This window comes from Chiloscyllium plagiosum, chromosome 11 (assembly GCF_004010195.1).
Source record: "Chiloscyllium plagiosum isolate BGI_BamShark_2017 chromosome 11, ASM401019v2, whole genome shotgun sequence".
Classification (NCBI taxonomy): Eukaryota; Metazoa; Chordata; class Chondrichthyes; order Orectolobiformes; family Hemiscylliidae; genus Chiloscyllium; species Chiloscyllium plagiosum.
In genome coordinates this window covers 93906343-93928654 of record NC_057720.1, presented here as the reverse complement: position 1 = coordinate 93928654, position 22312 = coordinate 93906343, and the positions used below count along the sequence as shown (strand labels likewise).

At 44.7% G+C, this 22312-nt stretch overlaps 1 protein-coding gene across 1 annotated transcript in view; it reads right to left on the bottom strand.

Annotated features, from left to right (window-relative positions):
- LOC122554086 (probable voltage-dependent R-type calcium channel subunit alpha-1E) overlaps nt 1-22312 on the bottom strand; it is a 169915-nt gene that overhangs the window by 17408 nt on the left and 130195 nt on the right. The window contains exons 8-11 of the mRNA XM_043698538.1: nt 19433-19489; nt 16043-16132; nt 6733-6945; nt 4176-4288 (exon numbers count right to left, since the gene is read on the bottom strand). Coding sequence (XP_043554473.1) covers nt 4176-4288; nt 6733-6945; nt 16043-16132; nt 19433-19489 — 473 coding nt within the window. The remainder of the gene's footprint in view (nt 1-4175; nt 4289-6732; nt 6946-16042; nt 16133-19432; nt 19490-22312) is intronic.

The window sequence follows — 22312 nt, the reverse complement described above, 5'->3', positions numbered from 1 at the left end:
AGTGGCCTAACCAATGTCCTGTACAGCTGCAACATGACCTCCCAACTCCTGTACTCAATACTCTGACCAATAAAGGAAAGCATACCAAATGCCACCTTCACTATCCTATCTACCTGCGACTCCACTTTCAAGGAGATATGAACCTGCAAGTTTGTGAGACATGATTTCCCACACACAAAGCCATGTTGACTATCCCTAATCAGTCCTTGCCTTTCCAAATACATGTAAGCCTGTCCCTCAGGACTCCCTCCAACAACTTGCCCACCATCGACATCAGGCTCACCGGTCTATAGTTCCCTGGCTTGTCCCTACCACCTTTCTTAAACAGTGGTACCACGTTAGCCAACCTCCAGTCTTCTGGCACCTTACCTGTGACTATCGATCATACAAATATCTTAGCAGGAGGCCCAGTAATCACTTCCCTAGCTTCCCACAGAGTTCTAGGGTACACCTGATCAGGTCCTGGGGATTTATCCACCTTTATGCATTTCAAGACATCCAGCACTTCCTCCTCCGTAATATGCACATTTTTCAAGATGTCACCCTCTATTTCCCTACATTCTATACCTTCCATGTCCTTTTCCACAGTAAATACTGATGCAAAATACCCGTTTAGTATCTCCTACATCTCTTGCGGCTCCGCACAAAGGCCGCCTTGCTGATCTTTGAGGGGCCCTATTCTCTCCCTAGTTATACTTTTATCCTTAATGTATTTGTAAAACCCTTTGGATTCTCCTTAACAGTATTTGCAAAAGCTATCTCATGTCCCCTTTTTGCCCTCCTGATTTCCCTCTTAAGTATGCTCCTACTGCCTTTATACTCTTCTAAGGATTCACTCGATCTATCCTGACATATGCTTCCTTCTTTTTCTTAACCAAACTCTCAATTTCTTTAGTCATCCAGTATTCCCTATACCTACCAGCCTTTCCTTTCACCCTGACAGGAATATACTGTCTCTGGATTCTGGTTATCTCATTTCCGAAGGCTTCCCATTTTCCAGCCGTCCCTTTCCCTGCGAACATCTGCCCCCAATCAGCTTTTGAAAGTTCTTGCCTAAAACCATCCAAATTGTCCATTCTCCAATTTAGAATTTCAACTTTTAGATCTGGTCTATCCTTTTCCATAACTATTTTAAAACGAATAGAATTATGGTGGCTAGCTCCAAAGTGCTCCCCCACTGACACCTCAGTCACCTTAACACTATGGCATTCCCAGTCTATGTTTGAAAAGTTTAAATCCCCTACCATAACCACCCTATTATTCTTACAGATAACTAAGATCTGCTTACAAATTTGTTTCTCAATTTCCCTCTAACTCTTCGGGGGTCTGTAATACAATCCTAATAAGGTGATCATCCCTTTCTTATTTCTCAGTTCCACCCAAACAACTTCCCTGGATGTATTTCCGGGAATATCCTCCCTCAGCACAGCTGTAATGCTATCTCTTATCAAAAATGCTACTCCCCCTCGTCTCTTGCCTCCCTTTCTATCCTTCCTGTAGCATTTGTATCCTGGAACATTAAGCTGCCAGTCCTGTCCAACCCTTAGCCATGTTTCTGCAATTGCTATGATATCCCAGTCCCATGTTCCTAACCATGCCCTGAGTTCATCTGCCTTCCCTGTTCGGCCCCTTGCACTGAAATAAGTGCACTTTCGTTTATCAATCCTACCTTGTCCCTGCCTGCCCGGACTGTTTGACTCACTCCTTTTCCCAACTGTGCCAGTATTAGATTGATCCTTCACTATCTCTCTGGGTCCCACTCCCCCACCTTACTAGTTTAAATCCTCCTGAGCAGCTCTAGCAAATTTCTCTGCCAGTATATTAGACCCTTTCCAATTTAAGTGCAATCTGTCCTTCTTGTACAGGTCACTTCTACTCCAGAAGAGATTCCAATGTCCAAAAATGTGAATCCTTCTCCCAAACACCAGCTCCTCAACCATGCATTCATCCTGCTCCTCAGATGCTGCCTGACCTGCTGTGTTTTTCCAGCACCACTCTAACCTAGACTCTGATTTCCAGCATCTGCAGTCCTTACTTTTGCCATGCATTCATCTGCTCTATCCTCCTATTCCTACCCTCATGAGCTCGTAGCACCGGGAGTAATCCAGATATTATTAATCTCGAGGACCTCCTTTTTAAATTCTCCTAAATGTCTATATTCTCCCTTCAGAGTCTCAACTTCTTCCTTTCCTATGTCGTTGGTTCCAATGTGTACAATGACCTCTTGCTGACCCCTCTCCCCCGTGAGAACATTCTGCACCCTCTCTGAGATATCCTTGATCTTGACACCAGGGAGGCAACACACCATTCTGATTGTTCACTGCTGGCCACAGAAACATCAGTCAGTGCCTCGGATTAGAGAGTCCCCTAACACAATCAATCTCCTGGAACCCAACGTACCGCTCAACGCCAGAAACTTTGGCTGTTTGTGCTACATTCCCCTGAGAATCCATTAGCCCCTACAATTTCATACTTGTTTGAAATGGGGATGGATGGCCACAGAAGACTCACTCCTGTTTGACTCACTCCTTTTCCCAACTGTGCCAGTATCAGATTGATCCTTCACTATCTCTCTGGGTCCCACTCCCCCACCTTACTAGTTTAAATCCTCCTGAGCAGCTCTCGTAAATCTCCCTGCCAGTATATTAGACCCTTTCAAATTTAAGTGCAATCTGTCCTTCTTGTACAGGTCACTTCTACTCCAGAAGAGATTAGATTAGATTAGATTAGATTACAGTGTGGAAACAGGCCCTTCGGCCCAACAAGTCCACACCGCCCCGCCGAAGCGAAACCCACCCATACCCCTACATTTACCCCTTACCTAACACTACGGACAATTTAGCATGGCCAATTCACCTGACCCTGCACATCTTTGGACTGTGGGAGGAAACCGGAGCACCCGGAGGAAACCCACGCAGACACGGGGAGAATGTGCAAACTCCACACAGTCAGTCGCCTGAGGCGGGAATTGAACCCTGGTCTCTGGCGCTGTGAGGCAGCAGTGCTAACCACTGATTCCAATGATCCAACTACCTCTCTCACCTTTCCTGGAGTTAACCCATCTATGTGATTGTATCTGTGACTTTTCTCCCTTCCTGTAATTGCTAACCATCACACCCTTGTATTGCTTTTGAAAATTCCTTATTGCCTCTAACTGTCTCTCCAACAGATCTGTTCGATCTGATAAGATTTGCAACCAATGGCATTTATGGCAGATATAATCCTCAGTAACCCGTAAACTCTCCCTGAACTCTCACATCCGACAAAGAAGAGCATATCACTCTTCTTTGGGCTATTTTTGCTTCTTCCAATCTGTAGACCCAGAAAATAGCCCCGTCTTCTTCCTCTACAAAAACTGCCCCAGGCTAACGTAATACTTATGGCTTATATTTTTCAGTTTAATCAAGAGACATATCTCAATAAAAACATATAATCAAGACAGAACCCTCTCTACTCACTACTGCAGACTTACTAGGCTCCAAAGGCACACTTAAAACTATTCACTTATCTGTCTCTGTGTTGTGACCTCTCCCAAACAGGTTCCTCCAAGATCAGATGTGAATTTCACTGTGTGTGGATTTTGCCAGACGCACTCAGATGTTCAGCGATACATGAATTCAACAGCAAAGGCAGTAACTGTGCAGGTTCACTGCTCTGTCAGTTAGCAGTGTGAGTTTCTTTCTCTCTCTCTCTCCTGCACAGACCATGTGCTGCCTTTGTTTGTTCCTCTTCCTATTAAAAGTGCCATTGTTTCAACTTTTTTTCCTCCGAAGTTCCAAAAAAACGTTTCGGCCCAAGTGCCTGTTTCCACATTGGAGGGAATCTATGAAATTCTATAAAGTTGATGGACGAGTGCAACTGAAATTATACCCCAATATTTCTCTGTTCACCCTGAACACTATTTGTCACAGTCAGTGACAATGTACTACAGGGGCCTGATACCATAGCCAGTCACCAGATTTGACAGGCGTCTGTAAATACAGGCAGTCACACTGCCCTTAGGGAGCTCATACCACAGCCACTTACACTGTATTATGAACATCGCACAACACAGCCAGTCACACTGTACTACAGAGGCCTGATACAAGTCCCAATCACAGTTTACTACAGAGGCCTAATTTAAGGCCAAGTACTGCAAGATATCTCGTTGAGAAGAAGGATAATGATGGACTCACCCCACAGTCAAAGCAATTGAAGGAGGAGTGAAAGTATAGTCGCAGTCCACAGCCGTACATCTTTAGAAACATCTCGGAGAGAAAAAGTCCCAGAAAAGTGAACTCCGCATAATCTGAGAAAATGAAATATCTGGATTAGAAAGGCGTTTGATAAGGATCCCCATGGTAGGCTCATTCAGAAAGTAAGGAGACAAGGGACACAGGGAAAGTTTGCTGCCTGGATCCAGAATTGGCCGGCTCAAAGAAGACTGAGGGTGGAAGTAGATGGAAATTGTTCAGCCTAGAATTCGGTGACCAGTGGTGTTCCCCAGGGATCCGTTCTGGGACCTCTGCTCTTTGTGAATTTTACAAATAACTTGGATGAGGAAGTGGTAGGGTGGGCTAGTACGTTTGCCGATGACAGAAAGGTTGGTGGAGTTGTGAATGGCGTGACAGACTAGTTGTGGTTAGTGTTGTCGGTTACAGTGGGACATTGATAGGACGCAGAACTAGGCTGAGAAGTGGCAGATGAAGTTCAACCTGGAAAAGTGTGAACCTCCATTTCTTGACATTTTAAACTTCTCTGTGCCATTTTTTTTAGATTAGATTACTTACAGTGTGGAAACAGGCCCTTCGGCCCAACAATTCCACACCGCCCCGCCGAAGCGCAACCCCCTACATTTACCCCTTACCTAACACTATGGGCAATTTAGCATGGCCAATTCACCTGACCTGCACATCTTTGGACTGTGGGAGGAAACCGGAGCACCCGGAGGAAACCCACGCAGACACGGGGAGAATGTGCAAACTCCACACAGTCAGTCGCCTGAGGCGGGAATTGAACCCGGGTCTCTGGCGCTGTGAGGCAGCAGTGCTAACCACTGTGCCACCGTGCCAACTTTGTGTGAAAATCAGTCCAGAATCCACTCTTGAAGCACATGACTCTAATACATAGTGCAAGTCCCCTGTCCCCAACTATTTAAATAATTTGTTTCCATCTATGCTATCAGTTCCCTGAACATCCTGGAAACTTATCAAATCTCCCCTCAGTCTTTACGATTCCGAGGAAGACAACATGAACAAACTCTATCCACCTAGCATTCTTGTAAGTTTACGGTGAACTCCTTCCAAGGTCAAAACCTCCAGGCTGTGTGGTGGTGTCCAGAGTTGTTTCAGCCAAAGTCTTGTACAGTCAAAATAGATCTTCCATGTCCCTTCTTTACGGTTCTTATGAAAAAAAAAGCCTGCATTTATTAGCCTTCCGTTTAACTGTTTATTGGAGCTGCTCATGAGCTTCTGATAAAATACATACTGAGACAATCCCCCCAAGCATCTGCCCAACCTCAGCTGACCCTATTCTTTCCAGCCTTTCTGCACTTGGAGATCTCCCCATCCACCAATATCTGTTTGTAGTCTACACTGCTACCAATGCCATCCATCTGTGCAAGTTGGAAACATTTTGATGGCTCTACATGCTAGCATTTGGGGTGTTGACAAGTATAGGGAGCAAAAGGTAAAAACAATGACTGCAGATGCTGGAAACCAGGTTCTGGATCAGTGGTGCTGGAAGAGCACAGCAGTTCAGGCAGCATCCGAGGAGCAGCGAAATCAACGTTTTGGGCAAAAGCCCTTCATCAGGAATAAAGGCAGAGAGCCTGAAGCGTGGAGAGATAAGCTAGAGGAGGGTGGGGGTGGGGAGAGAGTGGCATAGAGTACAATAGGTCAGTGGGGAAGGAGATGAAGGTGATAGGTCGGGAGGAGAGGGTGGAGTGGATAGGTGGAAAAGGAGCTGGGCAGGTATGGCCCCATCAGGGATCACTAATCGCAGTCTTGACCAATATCTATACACCATCCCAACTCTGTCTCAGCATGTTCAGCAACTTTCCGAATCTGGTTTCGGTTTTAGTGAGAGGTTTTACCAAATGTCCACATTACTTTCTTCTGTTGACAATACCCTGCCCATTACTTCCTGCCAGCTGTTCCATAACTTTGGGACGATGAGCTTGAAACTACTTGATTGGCTGGGAAGCGCTTTCGGATGTTCCCAGCTGGTGAACATGAGGTGAAAATGGCAACCTCTCACTGCACAGCCACAAGGGAACTGACTGGGGCTGAGACTGCATCGCGTAAAAGGCAATGACGACCCTGGGTCTGAGTGATCTTGTGGTCAGGTTTCAATACTGAGAGAAGCAGAGAGGAAACGTTGGAGAAAGTCTGTCCACACAGAGTAATCATCTGTGTTGACTCCCTGTTCTGGGGTGTGGGGACAGGATTGGGAAAGAAATGGCTAGTCATGGCATCATAATGTGTATCATACAAAGAGCAGTGGGAGCATGCAATCCTGACTTCCAAAATAAAAAAAGCTGGCAGTCAATTACAACTTCCAAAATTGGAATGAACGGATTAGGAATGGAATATCAATGTATCTAGCCTATGGTTGGAAATCCAATGTTGGTATTTCAGTCTGAAGTAGGCAGCTAATAATCACAAGGATAGGAAGGCTTGCCCTCATGGTCAGTGTTGGGGTGGCCTGGCCCTCTCCCCCAGGGACACTCTGAAACAGACACTTGGTACTCACAGAGGAAGTTGGTGAGCCATAAAGGCTGATCATAGTGGACAATAGCGACACACACTGTGTTGAGGGCCACTAGGCTCAGGACAATCCAGTAGAAGGCGTGGGACTTGACCATGTGACGGATGGAGATGCGCAGCATGCGCTCTTTCCGGCGGAAATAGGATGAGCCCTCCAGCAGCTTGGTGCTCTTGATGCTGGCCCTTGCTAAAGGTGAACCTGGAAAGAGTGACAAATCAGTCAACTTAGGTCCAAGCGAACAGACCACACCCATTGCAAAAAGCAAACTCAAAGGAAACTGTCTATAAACTACGATAAACACTTTGGAAACAGCACAGGGCTGGAATTGGGTGCAAAGGGCCAGCATACACAGTGGCTGGCTGAATGGTCACCTTCAGTCTGTAACCTTCCGATTAAGTGATAAGGCATCACTGGAACTGACTGTCATTTCCAGGGTCGTCCAACATCCTGACAGCACTCCAATGTGTTCTTGATCAGAAAATAGATTGGGATAATACGGATACCAGGATAATAATGGGACCTGGAAGGATGATACCTGGATAATAATGATACATGAACTAATAATGATTCCTGATCTAATAAGCATTATTATCCAGCTGCATGATCATGTTACCTGGTGTAATAATGAATCATGGGCAGTGACAATGCCTGGCTGATAATGATATCAGCATCACTATGATCACTGGAATAACATGACAAGTGGACTCATCAAGAAAGAGGATAATAATTTAACACCTGATTAATAATGATAGCTGAATAATACTGACATCTGGACTAACAATAAAATCTGGATAATAATGATAGTCAGATAATAACAATATCTGTACTAATAATGAAAGCTGGATGATGATGTTAGCTGATGATGTACCCAGGCATGATAGTGATGATGATGTACCCAGGCATAACAGTGATGATGATGATGATGATGATGATGATGATGATGTAGTACCCAGACATGATGGTGATGATGATGATGTACCCAGGCATGATAGTGATGATGATGATGATGTAGTACCCAGACATGATAGTGATGATGATGATGTACCCAGGCATGATAGTGATGATGGTGATGATGATGTACCCAGACATGATAGTGATGATGATGAGGATGATGATGATGTAGTATCCAGACATGATGGTGATGATGATGATGTACCCAGGCATGATAGTGATGATGGTGATGATGATGATGTACCCAGACATGATAGTGATGATGATGATGATGATGATGGAGCAGGAGAAAGTGAGGTCTGCAGATGCTGGAGATCAGAGCTGGAAATGTGTTGCTGGAAAAGCGCAGCAGGTCAGGCAGCATCCAGGGAACAGGAGAATCGACGTTTCGGGCATAAGCCCTTCTTCAGGATGATGGAGCACCCAGACATGATGATGATGATGATGTACCCAGACATGATGGTGATGATGATGTACCCAGGCATGATAGTGATGATGATGATGATGATGTAGTACCCAGACATGATAGTGATGATGATGTAGTACCCAGACATGATGGTGATGATGATGTACCCAGACATGATAGTGATGATGATGATGATGATGTAGTACCCAGACATGATAGTGATGATGATGATGATGATGATGATGATGATGATGATGATGTAGTACCCAGACAATAAAGATACCTGGATAATAAAGATAAAAATGGAAAGAATGAAGAAAGCTGTACATCAGAAACAAAAATGGAAATTGCTGGAAAAGCTCAGCAGCATCTGTGGAGGGAAATCAGAGTTAATGTTTCAGATCGAGTGACCCCTCCTCAGAACTGTAGAATAGTTGTGGAACTCAAAATAGTGTGACCAGATAATAAAGATACCGAGACAATAATAATACCTAGACTAATAATGACAAAGGGATAATAATTATGCCTGGACTCATAATGATTCTTCATTATGATTAGATTCCCTACAGTGTGGAAACAGACCATTCGGCCCAACCAGTCCACACCAACCCTCTGAAGAGTAACCCACCCAGACCCATTTCCCTCTGACTAATGCACCTAACACTATGGGCAATTTAGCCTGGCCAATCCACCTGACCTGCACATCTCTGGACTGTGGGAGGAAACTGGAGTACCTGGAGGAAACCCACGCAGACACGGGGAGAATGTGCAAACTCCACACAGACAGTCGCCTGAGGTTGGAATTGAACCTGGGACACTGGTGCTGTGAGGCAGCAGTGCTAACCACTAAGCCACTGGGCAACCCCCCCCCCCCTTTTTTTTAAATGATACCTGAATTAATAATGACACCTGGTTGAATAAGGAATCCTGGACTAATAATCACAAACAAAAACAGAGGTTACTGGAAAAGCTCAGCAGGTCTGGCAGCATCTGTGAAGAGAAATCAAAGTTAATGTTTCGGGTCTGGTGACCCTTCCTCAGAACTGATAGTAGCGAGGAAAATATTGATTCATATGCAGAGGATATGGTAGGGAAGGGCGAAAGGAGTAAACATTAGGTGGGGATGGAACCCAAAGAGAGAGAAGTTAGACAGATGAAGGAATCAATAATGATCTGGTTGGGAGGGTGAATAGCTGTTAATGGAGACTGTTAGGCAGTGTGTATGGCGGACTGTGTGGTAACAAGGCCAGGTGTGTCTGGTCGGGGACTGGGTCATGGGGGAGTTCAGGCCCTAAAATTGTTGAAATCGATATTGAGTCCGGAGGGCTGCAGGGTCCCCAAGCAGAAAATGAGGAGTTGTTCTTCCAGCTTGTCCTGAGCTTCACTGGAGCACACTGCAGCAAGCCTGAACCAGAGGTGGTGGCAAGGGAACGTGGTAGCCTGTTAAAGGGGCAGGCAACTGGAAGCTCAGGCTCTTTTTTACAGGCAGAACGTAGAATGCAGTCGATGAGATTGTGAGAAGTGCAAGTATAAATGCTGCTTCATCTGGAAGGTATGTTTGGGCACTCAGATACTGAGGAGGGAGGAGCTAAATGGGCAGGTGTTAATCCTTCTGCAGTTGCCAGGGGAAGGCGCCTGGGGCTTTGGAGGGGGGTTGGAAGTAAAAGAACAGTGGATGTCCCGGAGGGAATGGTCGCTACGGAAGGCAGACAAGGCAGGGGAGGGGGATATATGTTTGGTGGTGGCATCTCACTGGAGGGGGCAGAAATAGCAGCCGATGATCTGCTGGATGTGGATGCTAGTGGGATGGTAGGTGAGGACAAGAGGAACCCTCTCACTGTTGCAGGAGGAAAGAGAGGTGATGAGGGTGAAGTACGGGAGACGAGTCAGACCCTGTTGAGGACCAGGTCGACAACACTGCTGGGGAATCCTCAGTTGAGGAAGAAGGTGGCCAGTTCAGAGGCTCCCTTGTCGAAGATGGCCTCATTGGAACATTTGCGATGAATCAGAAGAATTGGGAGAATGGAATGGAGTCTTTACAGGAAACATGGTGTGAGCACATATAGTCCAAGTAGCTGTAGGACCCGGTGGGTTTATAGTGGATATTAGTGATCAGCTAATCCCGAGAAATGGAAACAGAGATGTCAAGGAAGGGAAGAGTGGAGTCAGAGATAGACCAGGTGAAAATGGATTAATAATGAAAGTGCTGAAAATGTGTTGCTGGAAAAGCGCAGCAGGTCAGGCAGCACCCAAGGAGCAGGAGAATCGACATTTCAGGCATGAGCCCTTCTTCAGGAAGGGCTGCCTGACCTGCTGCGCTTTTCCAGCAACACATTTTCAGCTCTGATCTCCAGCATCTGCAGTCCTCACTTTCTCCTAATAATGAAAGTGGACTGATAATGATTCCTAGTTCCTGAAAGTGGCCACACAAATAGATAGGGTGGTAATAAAGGTGTATGGCATGCTTGCCTTTATTGGTTGGGGCCAATAAGTGTGATGCTGGAAAAGCACAGCTGGTCAGGCAGCATCCAAGGAGCAGGAGAGTCGACGTTTTGAGCATAAGCTCTTCGTCAGGAATGAGGGGTGGCCCAAAGGGGCCGAGAGATAAATGGGAGGGGGATAGGGTGGGGAGGGGGGGAAGGCAATAGGTAGATGCAAGTGGGGGTGATAGGTCAGAGCAGAGGGTCGAGTGGATAGGTGGGTAGGAAGATGGATAGGTGGGACAGTTCAAGAGGGCGGTGTCGAATTAGAGGATTGGATCTGGGATAAGGTGGGGGAAGACGAGATAAGGAAACTGGTGAAATCAACATTGATTCCTTGTGGATGGAGGGTCCCGAAGTGGGAGATGAGGCGTTCTTCCTGTAGCTATCGAGTGGCTAGGATTTGGCGGTGGAGGAGGCCCAGGATTTGCCTTGGCAGAGTGGGAGGGGGAGTTGATGAAATCAGCCACAGGGCAGTGGGGTTGTTTAGTGCGTGTGTCCCAGAGATGTTCTCTGAAGTCTTCCGCAAGTTGGCGTCCTGTCTCCCCAGTTTGGGGAGACCACATTGCGAGCAATTGTGAGGTGTTTGGAGGTGCAGGGTAATCTCTGCTGAATGTGGAAGGATCCTTTGGGGCCTTAGATGGAGGTGAGGTGGGGTGAAGTGAGGTGATGGCGCAGATTTTACACCTCTTGTGATGGCAAAGTAAGGTGCCGGGAATGGAGGGTGGATTGGTGGGTGGGTGTGGATCTAATGATGAAGTCGTGGAGGGAATGGTCTCTGTGGAATGCTGAAAGGAGTTTGGAGGGAAATATATATCTGATGGTACAGTCTGAATGTAGGTGGTGGAAATGGCAGGGGATGATGCGTTGTATCTGGAGGTTGGTAGGGTGGAATGTGAGGACAAGGAGTGTTCTGTCCTTGTTGTGATGGGAGAGATGGGGTTCAAGAGCGGGGGTATGGGAAGTGGAGGAGATGTGCTGGAGGGCATTGTTGACCATGTGGGAGGGGAGATTGCGGTCCTTGAAGTGGGAGGTCAACTGGATAATTATAGCTGGATATTAATGAGAGCTGGACAGTATTGGTAACTGGATAACAACAAAAGCTGGTTATTAATAATAACAATGCTATCTGGTTAATCACGATAGCTAGATAGTAATGATAGCTAAATATTATAGATATTTGGGGAATATTAATAGCTGGATAACAATGCAAGTGGGATATTCATGGAAGGTGGCTAACAAGAATAGCTAAATATTAATGAGAGCTGGATAGTAATGACTACTGGATAACAACGAGAGCTAAATATTAATGAGAGCTGGATAGTAATGACTACTGGATATCAACGAGAACTAAATATTAATGAGGGCTGGATAGTAATGACTACTGGATAACAACGAGAGATAAATATTAATGAGAGCTGGATAGTAACGACTACTGGATAACAACGAGAGCTAAATATTAATGGGAGCTCGATAGTAATGACCACGGGATAACAACGAGAGCTAAATATAAATGAGAGCTGGATAGTAATGACTTCTGGATAACAACGAGAGCTAAATATTAATGAGGGCTGGATAGTAATGACTACTGGATAACAACGAGAGCTAAATATTAATGAGAGCTGGATAGTAATGACTACTGGATAACAACGAGAGCTAAATATTAATGAGAGCTGGATAGTAATGACTACTGGATAACAACGAGAGCTAAATATTAATGAGAGCTGGATAGTAATGACTACTGGATAACAACGAGAGCTAAATATTAATGAGAGCTGGATAGTAATGACTACTGGATAACAACGAGAGCTAAATATTAATGAGAGCTGGATAGTAATGACTACTGGATAACAACGAGAGCTAAATATTAATGAGAGCTGGATAGTAATGACTACTGGATAACAACGAGAGCTAAATATTAATGAGAGCTGGATAGTAATGACTACTGGATAACAACGAGAGCTAAATATTAATGAGAGCTGGATAGTAATGACTACTGGATAACAACGAGAGCTAAATATTAATGAGAGCTGGATAGTAATGACTACTGGATAACAACGAGAGCTAAATATTAATGAGAGCTGGATAGTAATGACTACTGGATAACAACGAGAGCTAAATATTAATGAGAGCTGGATAGTAATGACTACTGGATAACAACGAGAGCTAAATATTAATGAGAGCTGGATAGTAATGACAACTGGATAACAACGAGAGCTAAATATTAATGAGAGCTGGATAGTAATGACAACTGGATAACAACGAGAGCTAAATATTAATGAGAGCTGGATAGTAATGACAACTGGATAACAACGAGAGCTAAATATTAATGAGAGCTGGATAGTAATGACAACTGGATAACAACGAGAGCTAAATATTAATGAGAGCTGGATAGTAATGACAACTGGATAACAACGAGAGCTAAATATTAATGAGAGCTGGATAGTAATGACAACTGGATAACAACGAGAGCTAAATATTAATGAGAGCTGGATAGTAATGACAACTGGATAACAACGAGAGCTAAATATTAATGAGAGCTGGATAGTAATGACAACTGGATAACAACGAGAGCTAAATATTAATGAGAGCTGGATAGTAATGACAACTGGATAACAACGAGAGCTAAATATTAATGAGAGCTGGATAGTAATGACAACTGGATAACAACGAGAGCTAAATATTAATGAGAGCTGGATAGTAATGACAACTGGATAACAACGAGAGCTAAATATTAATGAGAGCTGGATAGTAATGACAACTGGATAACAACGAGAGCTAAATATTAATGAGAGCTGGATAGTAATGACTACTGGATAACAACGAGAGCTAAATATTAATGAGAGCTGGATAGTAATGACAACTGGATAACAACGAGAGCTAAATATTAATGAGAGCTGGATAGTAATGACAACTGGATAACAACGAGAGCTAAATATTAATGAGAGCTGGATAGTAACGACTACTGGATAACAACGAGAGCTAAATATTAATGAGAGCTGGATAGTAACGACTACTGGATAACAACGAGAGCTAAATATTAATGAGAGCTGGATAGTAATGACCCACGGGATACAACGAGAGCTAAATATAAATGAGAGCTGGATAGTAATGACTTCTGGATAACAACGAGAGCTAAATATTAATGAGGGCTGGATAGTAATGACTACTGGATAACAACGAGAGCTAAATATTAATGAGAGCTGGATAGTAATGACCACTGGATAACAACGAGAGCTAAATATTAATGCGAGCTGGATAGTAACGACTACTGGATAACAACGAGAGCAGAAATATTAATGAGAGCTGGATAGTAATGACCACTGGATAACAACGAGAGCTAAATATTAATGAAAGCTGGATAATAACGACTACTGGATAACAACGAGAGCTAAATATTAATGAGAGCTGGATAATAACGATAGCTGGATAACAATGAAAACTGGTTGTGAATGATATCCGGATAATAATGCTAGCTGGTTAATCATGCCAACTGGATAACAATGAGAGCTGGATCGTAGTGAAAGCTGCATATTAATGAGAGCTGGATAGCAATGATATCTGGATAGTAATGACAGCTGGATAATAATGATAGCTGAATAACTATGCAAGCTGGATATTATAGAAAGATGGATAATAATGATAGCTAGGTATTAATCATAGCTGGATATTACCGATCGCTGGATAATATTAATAGCTGGATAACAATGCAAGTGGGATATTCATGAAAGATGGTTAACAATGAAAGCTGGATATTAATGAGAGCTGGATAACAATGAAAGCTGGATATTAATGATATCTCAATAATAAAGATAGCTGGATATTGATGATCGCTGGTTAACAATGCATGCTGGATGTAAATGATAGCTGGATAATAATGAAATCTGGATATTAATGATATCTGAATAATAATTATAGTTGGTATTTATGAAAGATGGATACTAATGATATCTGAATAATAATGGCATCTGGATAACGACAGCTGGATATTATGATAGCTGTACAATATTGATCGCTGGATAACAATGATAACTGGATATCAATGATATCTGGTTAATAATAACAGGTGGATAGTAATGATAGCTGGATAATCGTGATCGTGGGATAGTAATGATGCCTGGACTAATAATGATAGCTGGATAATTACAGTCCCAGGATAATAATGATACCTTGACCAATAATAGTACCTGGACAATCATTTTACCCAGATAACAAAAAATCCTGGTTTGATTTGATACTGATTGAATAATAAAATTGGCACAATTAATTATCACTGAAAAATAATGATATCTGAATTTTTAATAAAACCAGGATAAAAATGATACCTGGACTAACAATGAAAGCTGGATGGACTAATAATGATACCTGGATAATAATTTCCTTTGGCTAATAATGATACCTGGATAATAATGATTTAGCTTGCCACTGAGGAATTGGGAGATGAATGAAAGATCAGGTTTAGTGGAAAGCAGAGATCTCAGAGGGTTCTAGGAATGGAGGAGTTTACAAAGGTAAGATTGGATATTGGAATGAGAATCTAAAATATGAAGGCATTTCCAGAATGGGAGTCATTGTAGGTCAGTGAGTACAGGGTTAGTGAGTGAATGGAATGGAGCATGAGTTCAGAGAGAGTCAACAGTTTGGTCAAGGTCTGGATTGAAGGTTTTGGAGTCATTGAGATGTACAGCATGGAAATAGATCCTTCGGTCCAACCCGTCCATGCCGACCAGATATCCCAACCCAATCTATTCCTACCTGCCAGCACCTAGTCCATATCCCACCAAACCCTTCCTATTCATATACCTGTCCAAATGCCTCTCAAATGTTGCAATTGTACCAGCCTCCACCCTTCCTCTGGCAGCTCATTCCATACACGTACCACCCTCTGCGTGAAAAAATTGTCCCTTAGGTCTTTTATATCTTTCCCCTCTCACCCTAAACCTATGCCCTCCAGTTCTGGACTCTCCCACTCCAGGGAAGAGGCTTTGTCTATTTATCCTATCCATGCCCCTCATGATTTTATAAACATCTATAAGGTCACTCCTCAGCCTCCGATGCTCCAAGGAAAACAGCCCCAGCCTATTCAACCTTTCCCTATAGCTCAAATCCTCCAACCCTGGCAACATCCTTGTAAATATTCCCTGAACCCTTCCAAGTTTCACAACATCCTTCCTCTTCATATGTCAGTCCTGCCATCTCAGGAATCAATCTGGTAAATTATTATTGCCCTTCCGTGTTCCTCAGATAAGGACAAAACTGCACACAGTCCTCCACGTGTGGTCTCACCAAAGCCTTGCCCAAGTGCAGCAAGACATCCCTGCTCCTATCCCCTAATCCTCTCGTTATGCAGGTGAACATACCTTTGCCTACTTTTCTGCATCGTCCACACAGCTCATTGACGTTTTTAGATGATGCTGCTAAGAGGCAGTGTATAGGTGAGACATGGTCCAATACCTACCGACAGAAGAGATTTCAGTGTAGTGGTCATCACTCGATTCTGTATGGATCATCTCCATTCGTCCCTTCTTGATTGTTGCTCTTCTAAGGACTGAAAACAAAGGGTTAATTGATCTGACATGGAGCCCCTCCTCCTCCCTTTGGAAATCCTGGTGAAGTTATTGGGTGAAGCTGTCTGCTACATCAATACGTGATGAACAGTGAGGTAGCGTGCCCGGGGTTGCAATGGGAGTGAATGTGGATCAGTTGTTACTATAGCATTACACCAAACTGAACGCAGCACTCAGAGTGGAACCTGCCACCTGCTTTCTCCCCTTTCACATGATAGCCCTGAGGAGGTGATGGTGATCTTTCTTGATGAATGCTTTGACTCCAAGTGGTGACAGTGCTCCCCAATGTAACTGGTGAAGGAAATCCTAGTGCATTGAGCAGGTTAGTGAAGTGTATAATGTGTACCCTGTCCGTCTCTTTCTCCAGCACTCATTACATATCCTGGCTGAACATTCAACCCCAGTCACTGAACATCATGATTTGTCACACACTGTCATTTCTCACACATCACAGGTGGAATCAATTTAACTTCTTTCTCTCTCACTTTCGTCCTGTCTGTCTCTTTGCATCTCCACCCATTTTGTCTTGTACTGTTCACCAATTCTTCCTCCAACTGGGGCAGCATGGTGGCTCAGTGGTTAGCACTGCTGCCTCACAGGTTTGATTCCAGCCTTGGGTGATTGTATGGTGTTTGCACATTCTCTGCGTGCATTTCCTCCGGGTGCTCCGGTTTCCTCCCACAGTCCAAAGATGTGCAGGTCAGGTGAATGGGCCATGTGAAACTGCCCGTAGTGTTAGGTGCATTAGTCAGAGGGAAATGGGTCTGGGTGGGTTACTCTTCAGAGTGTCAGTGTGGACTAGTTGGGCCGAATGGTCTGTTTCCACACTGTAGGGGAATCTAATCTACCATTACTGCCTTCTTACCTATCCGAAGCTTTTCCACACTTCCTCATCTGAGCAACTGTCTCTTTAGTCTGTCCATCCCTCTCTCTCTCCCTCTATTCTATCTTTCCCAATATTTTCTTCTCTATTCCACCCAAAACTATCTCCACTCCCTCCTTTGTCTCCCTTCCCCTCCTCTGTCTGTCTGCCTCTCTCTCTCTCTCTTCCCCCACTCTCTGTCGCCCTCTCTCCCTTCTCCCTCCTCTGTTGCTATCACTCCCTCCTCTGTCACGCTCTCTCTCTCTCCCTCCTCTATCTTTCCCTCTCCTCTCTTTCCGACGGTCCAGTGAAGAAAGACCCAGCCTCTCCTTATAACTCAAACCTTCCATTCCCAGCAACATCTTGCTCCTTTTCTCATTCGGTTTTCTATCCGTTGCTAATTTTGTCATTTCTTTCACCTTTTCTTTGCCTGTTCCTACTGCCATTAAAATTAGGGCTGATAGAGCACAGTTCCTGATCCTGGCTAGCAGTGAGCAGACTGTAGTCACTGCTGAGAATCTCTGTTACAGTATTACAATCTCTATGGCAACTGATGACTTTTTAAGTTAAGAAATTCAGACTTCCAGATAATAGCTGAAAGAATGTCACAACAAGATTTCACTTGACTTTTATGACTGTTTACAGTAACAAAAGACTAAACATCATATTATTGATTAACCACTAACTTGGAGGCAACTTATACTTAAAACCACCAACAAAACATGGTTATAGTTGTTGGAGGTCAGTCCAGGACATCTCTGCGCAGTTCCTCAGGGTAGTGTCCTAGGCCCAACCATCTTCAACTGCTTCATAAACGACCTTCCCTTCATTACAAGGTCAGAGGTGGAGATGTTCGCTGATGATTGCACAACATTCAGCACCATTCGAGACTCCTCAGAAATTGAAGCTGTTCATGTTCAAATTCAACAAGATCTGGATAATATCCAGGCTTGGGCTGACAAGTAATATTCGTGCCACACAAATGCCAGGCAATGACCATCTCCAATAAGAGACAATCTAATCATCAACACTGACATTCTATTGCCTTACCATTGCTGAAACCCCTCAAACTGAACAGGACTCACCATATAAATACGGTGGCTACAAGAATACATCATATTCTGGGAAATTCACCAATGATCCTGAGACAGCATCTTTCAATCCCATGACCACTTCCATCTAGAAGGACAAAAGCAGCAGATACATGGGAGCACCAAGTTCCCCTCCAAGCCACTCACCATCCTGACTTGCAAATATATTGCCAACCCTTCACTGTCATAGAATCATAAAGTCATAGAGATGTACAGCACGGAAACAGACCCTTCAGTCCAACTTGTCCATGCTGACCAGAATCCCTCCCTAAAGGGCATTGTGGGTCAACCAACTGCATGTGGACTGCAGCAGTTCAAGAATGCAGCTCACCATCACCTTCTGAAGTGCAACTAGGGACAAGCAATGAATGATGGCCCAGCCTGCATCATCTCCATCCCAGAAGGAGATGCCAGAACTCTTTTACCATGAAGTAAATGGAATTTAATGTACACCTATTTACACACAACATTCGCAAACATTTGTTGGGCTTTGGAAACTCTCATTCTATCCACCATGAGCACATAGGCTCCTGCCACTGGCCCCAAATGTAAACACCTTGCACTGTCTTTGGTGTAAAACCATTTAATCTCCAGCAATCTAACCAGCCAGGCTTGCTGTCAGTCACACTTCAGAACAGATCACGTGGACCCTTCCCTTAGTCTTAAAGGCACAATCCCAAAACATAATGGTTGTTACAGCAGTCGGTGCAACTGAATACCACTATTACCTGGTTGTATTATCGTTACACTAATAATCCAGGAACCCAGGTAACATTCTGGGAACCTGGTTCAAATCCTGCCACAGCACATGAATTCAATAAAAATCTGGGATCAAAAGTCGAATGACGACCATGATTCTAATAAAAACCCATGTGCTTCACTAATGTCCTTTCGGGCAGGAAATCTGCTGTCCTTACCAAGCCTGGCTTACATGCGACTCCAGACCCACAGCAATGTGTTTGATTCTTAATCACCCTCTGTGTAATTAGGAATGGCCAATAAATGCTGGCCTGACTAGTCCCACCTTCATCCCATGAATGAATAAAAACAAAGTCCCACTGACCCATCCAAAAACGGGTTTCACTACACAAAGCCCAAAATTCTTCCATCACAGTGAATAAGAAGCTTTGACATTTTAACAGCTCGGTTCACGATGGTTGCAGGTGCTCAAGATGGTGAAGTACATTATCCAGAGCAAAATGTAATCAGAACAGAGGCTGTGGAGGTTGGATAGCCAGACCTGAGCAGGATTCCCCCCTTGCTTTGGGTGTACAGGGCTCTGTTGAAGGGCTGGTGTATCAGCAGGCAGAGAAGAACACGTGTCTTACCATCCAGTGCAGATTTCTCCCCAGCATTTTTATTTTCTTCCAACAGCATAACCTCCTCTGTTGGGGTGAGAAAGATACAGAGAGATGGATGCAGTTAGTCTGAAACTTCACAACGGGTCCTAGCATCCCACATTCAGAACCACTGACAATCCGACTGGTCCTGTCCTGAGTTAACATTGTTACACGTGTCAAGGTTTTGGATTTGATGTGGAGCTACTGGCATTAACTTTAGAGGCTCAGTATCAACAGGAAGATTATTGGCATGGGAGCTGGGGAGTTAAGTGATTAGAAAGGTCTTAGTGAGTTTTGAGAAGATTTGTAGCTCGAGTTGAGGTTTTGGATGTGGGTTTGCTCGCTGAGCTGCAAGGTTCATTTCCAGACGTTTCGTCACCCTACTAGGTAACATCTTCAGTGGGCCCCAGGCGAAGCAATGCTGAAAATTCCTGCTTTCTACTTATATGTTTGGGTTTCATCACCAACCCAAAGAAACCCAGACATATAAATAGAAAGCAGGAATTTGCAGCATTGCTTTGCCTGAGGCCCACTGAAGATGTTACCTAGTAGGGTGACGAAACGTCTGGAAATGAACCTTGCAGCTCAGCAAGCAAACCTACATCCAAAAGATTAGAAAGGTTGATGGATTTACATAGAGACATAGAAACTTGGAGTAGGAGTAAGCCATTCAGCTTTTTTCAGCCTGCTCTGTCATTTAAAATGATCATGCCTGTTCAGCCAACTCAGTACCCTGCTCCCACTTTCTCCTCATACCCTTAGAGATCTTAGGACTAAAGGGATCAATCTAACTCCTGCTTGAAAACATTCAATGTCTTTATGTGGCAGTGAATTCCATAGGCTCACCATTCTCTGGGTGAAGACATTTCTCCTCATCTCAATCCTAAATGGCCTATCCCGTGACGCCTTGTTCTGAGTTCCTCAGTCATTGGGGAATTCCTATATTTACCCCGTCTTATCTGTGAGAATGTTATTGTTTTCCAAGAGGTAGCTCTTCATTCTTTGAAACTCCAGTGAGTATAGTCCTAACTTCTGGTCCGTCTTCATACGACAGTGCTGCCATCCCAGGAATCAGTCTGGTAAACCCTCATTGCACTTCCTCCGTAGGCAGAACATCCTTCCCTGGAGGAGACCACACTGCACACAGTCCTCCAGGTAGAGTCTCACCAAGGCCCTGTTCAATTGCAGCAAGACATCCCTGTTCCTGTACTTGAACCCTCTCACTATGAAGGACAACGTACCATTTACCTGCTGCAGCTGTATACTTACTTTTGGCGACTGGTGTATGAGAACCCCCAGATCTTGTCCTGCCTCCCCCTTTCCCATCCTATCACTATTCAGATAATAAACTACGTTCCTGTTTTTGCTCCGAAGTGGATAACTTCACATTGATCCACATTATGCTTTATCCACCATGCATTTGCCCACTCACTCAATTGGTTCAGATCTTACTGAAGTGCCTCAGCATCCTCCTCACAGATCACCTTCCATCTCGATTTTACGTCATCTGTAAAGTTGGACATATTACATTTTGTTGCCCATCTAAATCATTAACATATATTGTTGAATAGCTGGGGTCCAAGCACTGATCCCTGACATAACCCACTAGTCACGGGCTGACCCTTGGAAAAAGACCCATTTATTCCTACTCTTTGTTTCCTGTCTTCTAACCAGTTCTCAATCCATGTCAGTACACTACCCCCAATCTGCCATGTGCTTAAATTTTAATTTGGGGCAATAAGGGGTTGAGAGTGTGGGGGGAAATCAGATCTCAGAAATTGAGTTTGATCCTTTCTGTTCAGATGGTGGCATTAAAGTTAAGGCTGACATTATGAGTGGAGATTACCAGGATTAGGTTCAGCACTGAGGCATTCAAGTTAGTCAGAGGAGAAAGTGAGGTCTGCAGATGCTGGAGATCAAAGTTGAAACTTTATTGCTGGAACAGCACAGCAGGTCAGGCAGCATCCAGGGAACAGGAGATTCGACGTTTCAGGCACAGGCCCTTCTTCAGGAATGAGCAGAGAGTGTTCAGCAGGAGAAGATAAAAGGTAGGGAGGAGGGACTTGGAGGAGGGGCGTTGGAAATGTGATAGGTGGAAAGAGGTCAAGGTGAGGGTGATAGGTCGGAGTAGGATGGAGGCGGAGAGGTCAAGAAGAAGACTGCAGGTCAGGAAGGCGACGTGGTCGACGGTGCCCTCCACCGCATCTCCTCCACTTCCCGCTCCTCCGCCCTTGAGCCCCGCCCCTCCAAACCCCACCAGGACAGAACCCCACTGGCCCTCACCTACCACCCCACCAATCTCCATGTACAGCGCATCATCCACCGTCACTTCCGCCACCTCCAAACAGACCCCAGCACCAAGGATATATTTCCCTCCCCTCCCCTACCAGCCTTCCGTACAGACCACTCCCTCCGCCACTCCCTTGTCAGATCCACACCAGCTACCGACCCAACCTCCACTCCCGGCACCTTCCCCTGCAACCGCAGGAGGTGCAACACTTGCGCCCACACCTCCCCCCTCACTTCTCTCCAAAGCCCCAAAGGAAACTTCCATATCCGCCACAGATTCACCTGCACCTCCACCCACATCATCTACTGCATCCGCTGCAGCCGGTGTGGCCTCCTCTATATTGGGGAGACAGGCAGCCTACTTGCGGAGCGATTCAGGGAGCACCTCTGGGACACCCGGACGAACCAACCCAACCACCCTGTAGCACAGCATTTCAACTCCCCCTCCCACTCCACCGAGGATATGCAGGTCATTGGACTCATCCACCGCCAAACCACAACAACCCGACGGTCGGAGGAGGAGCATCTTATCTTCCGACTGGGAACCCACCAACCACAGGGGATGAACTTGGACCTCAC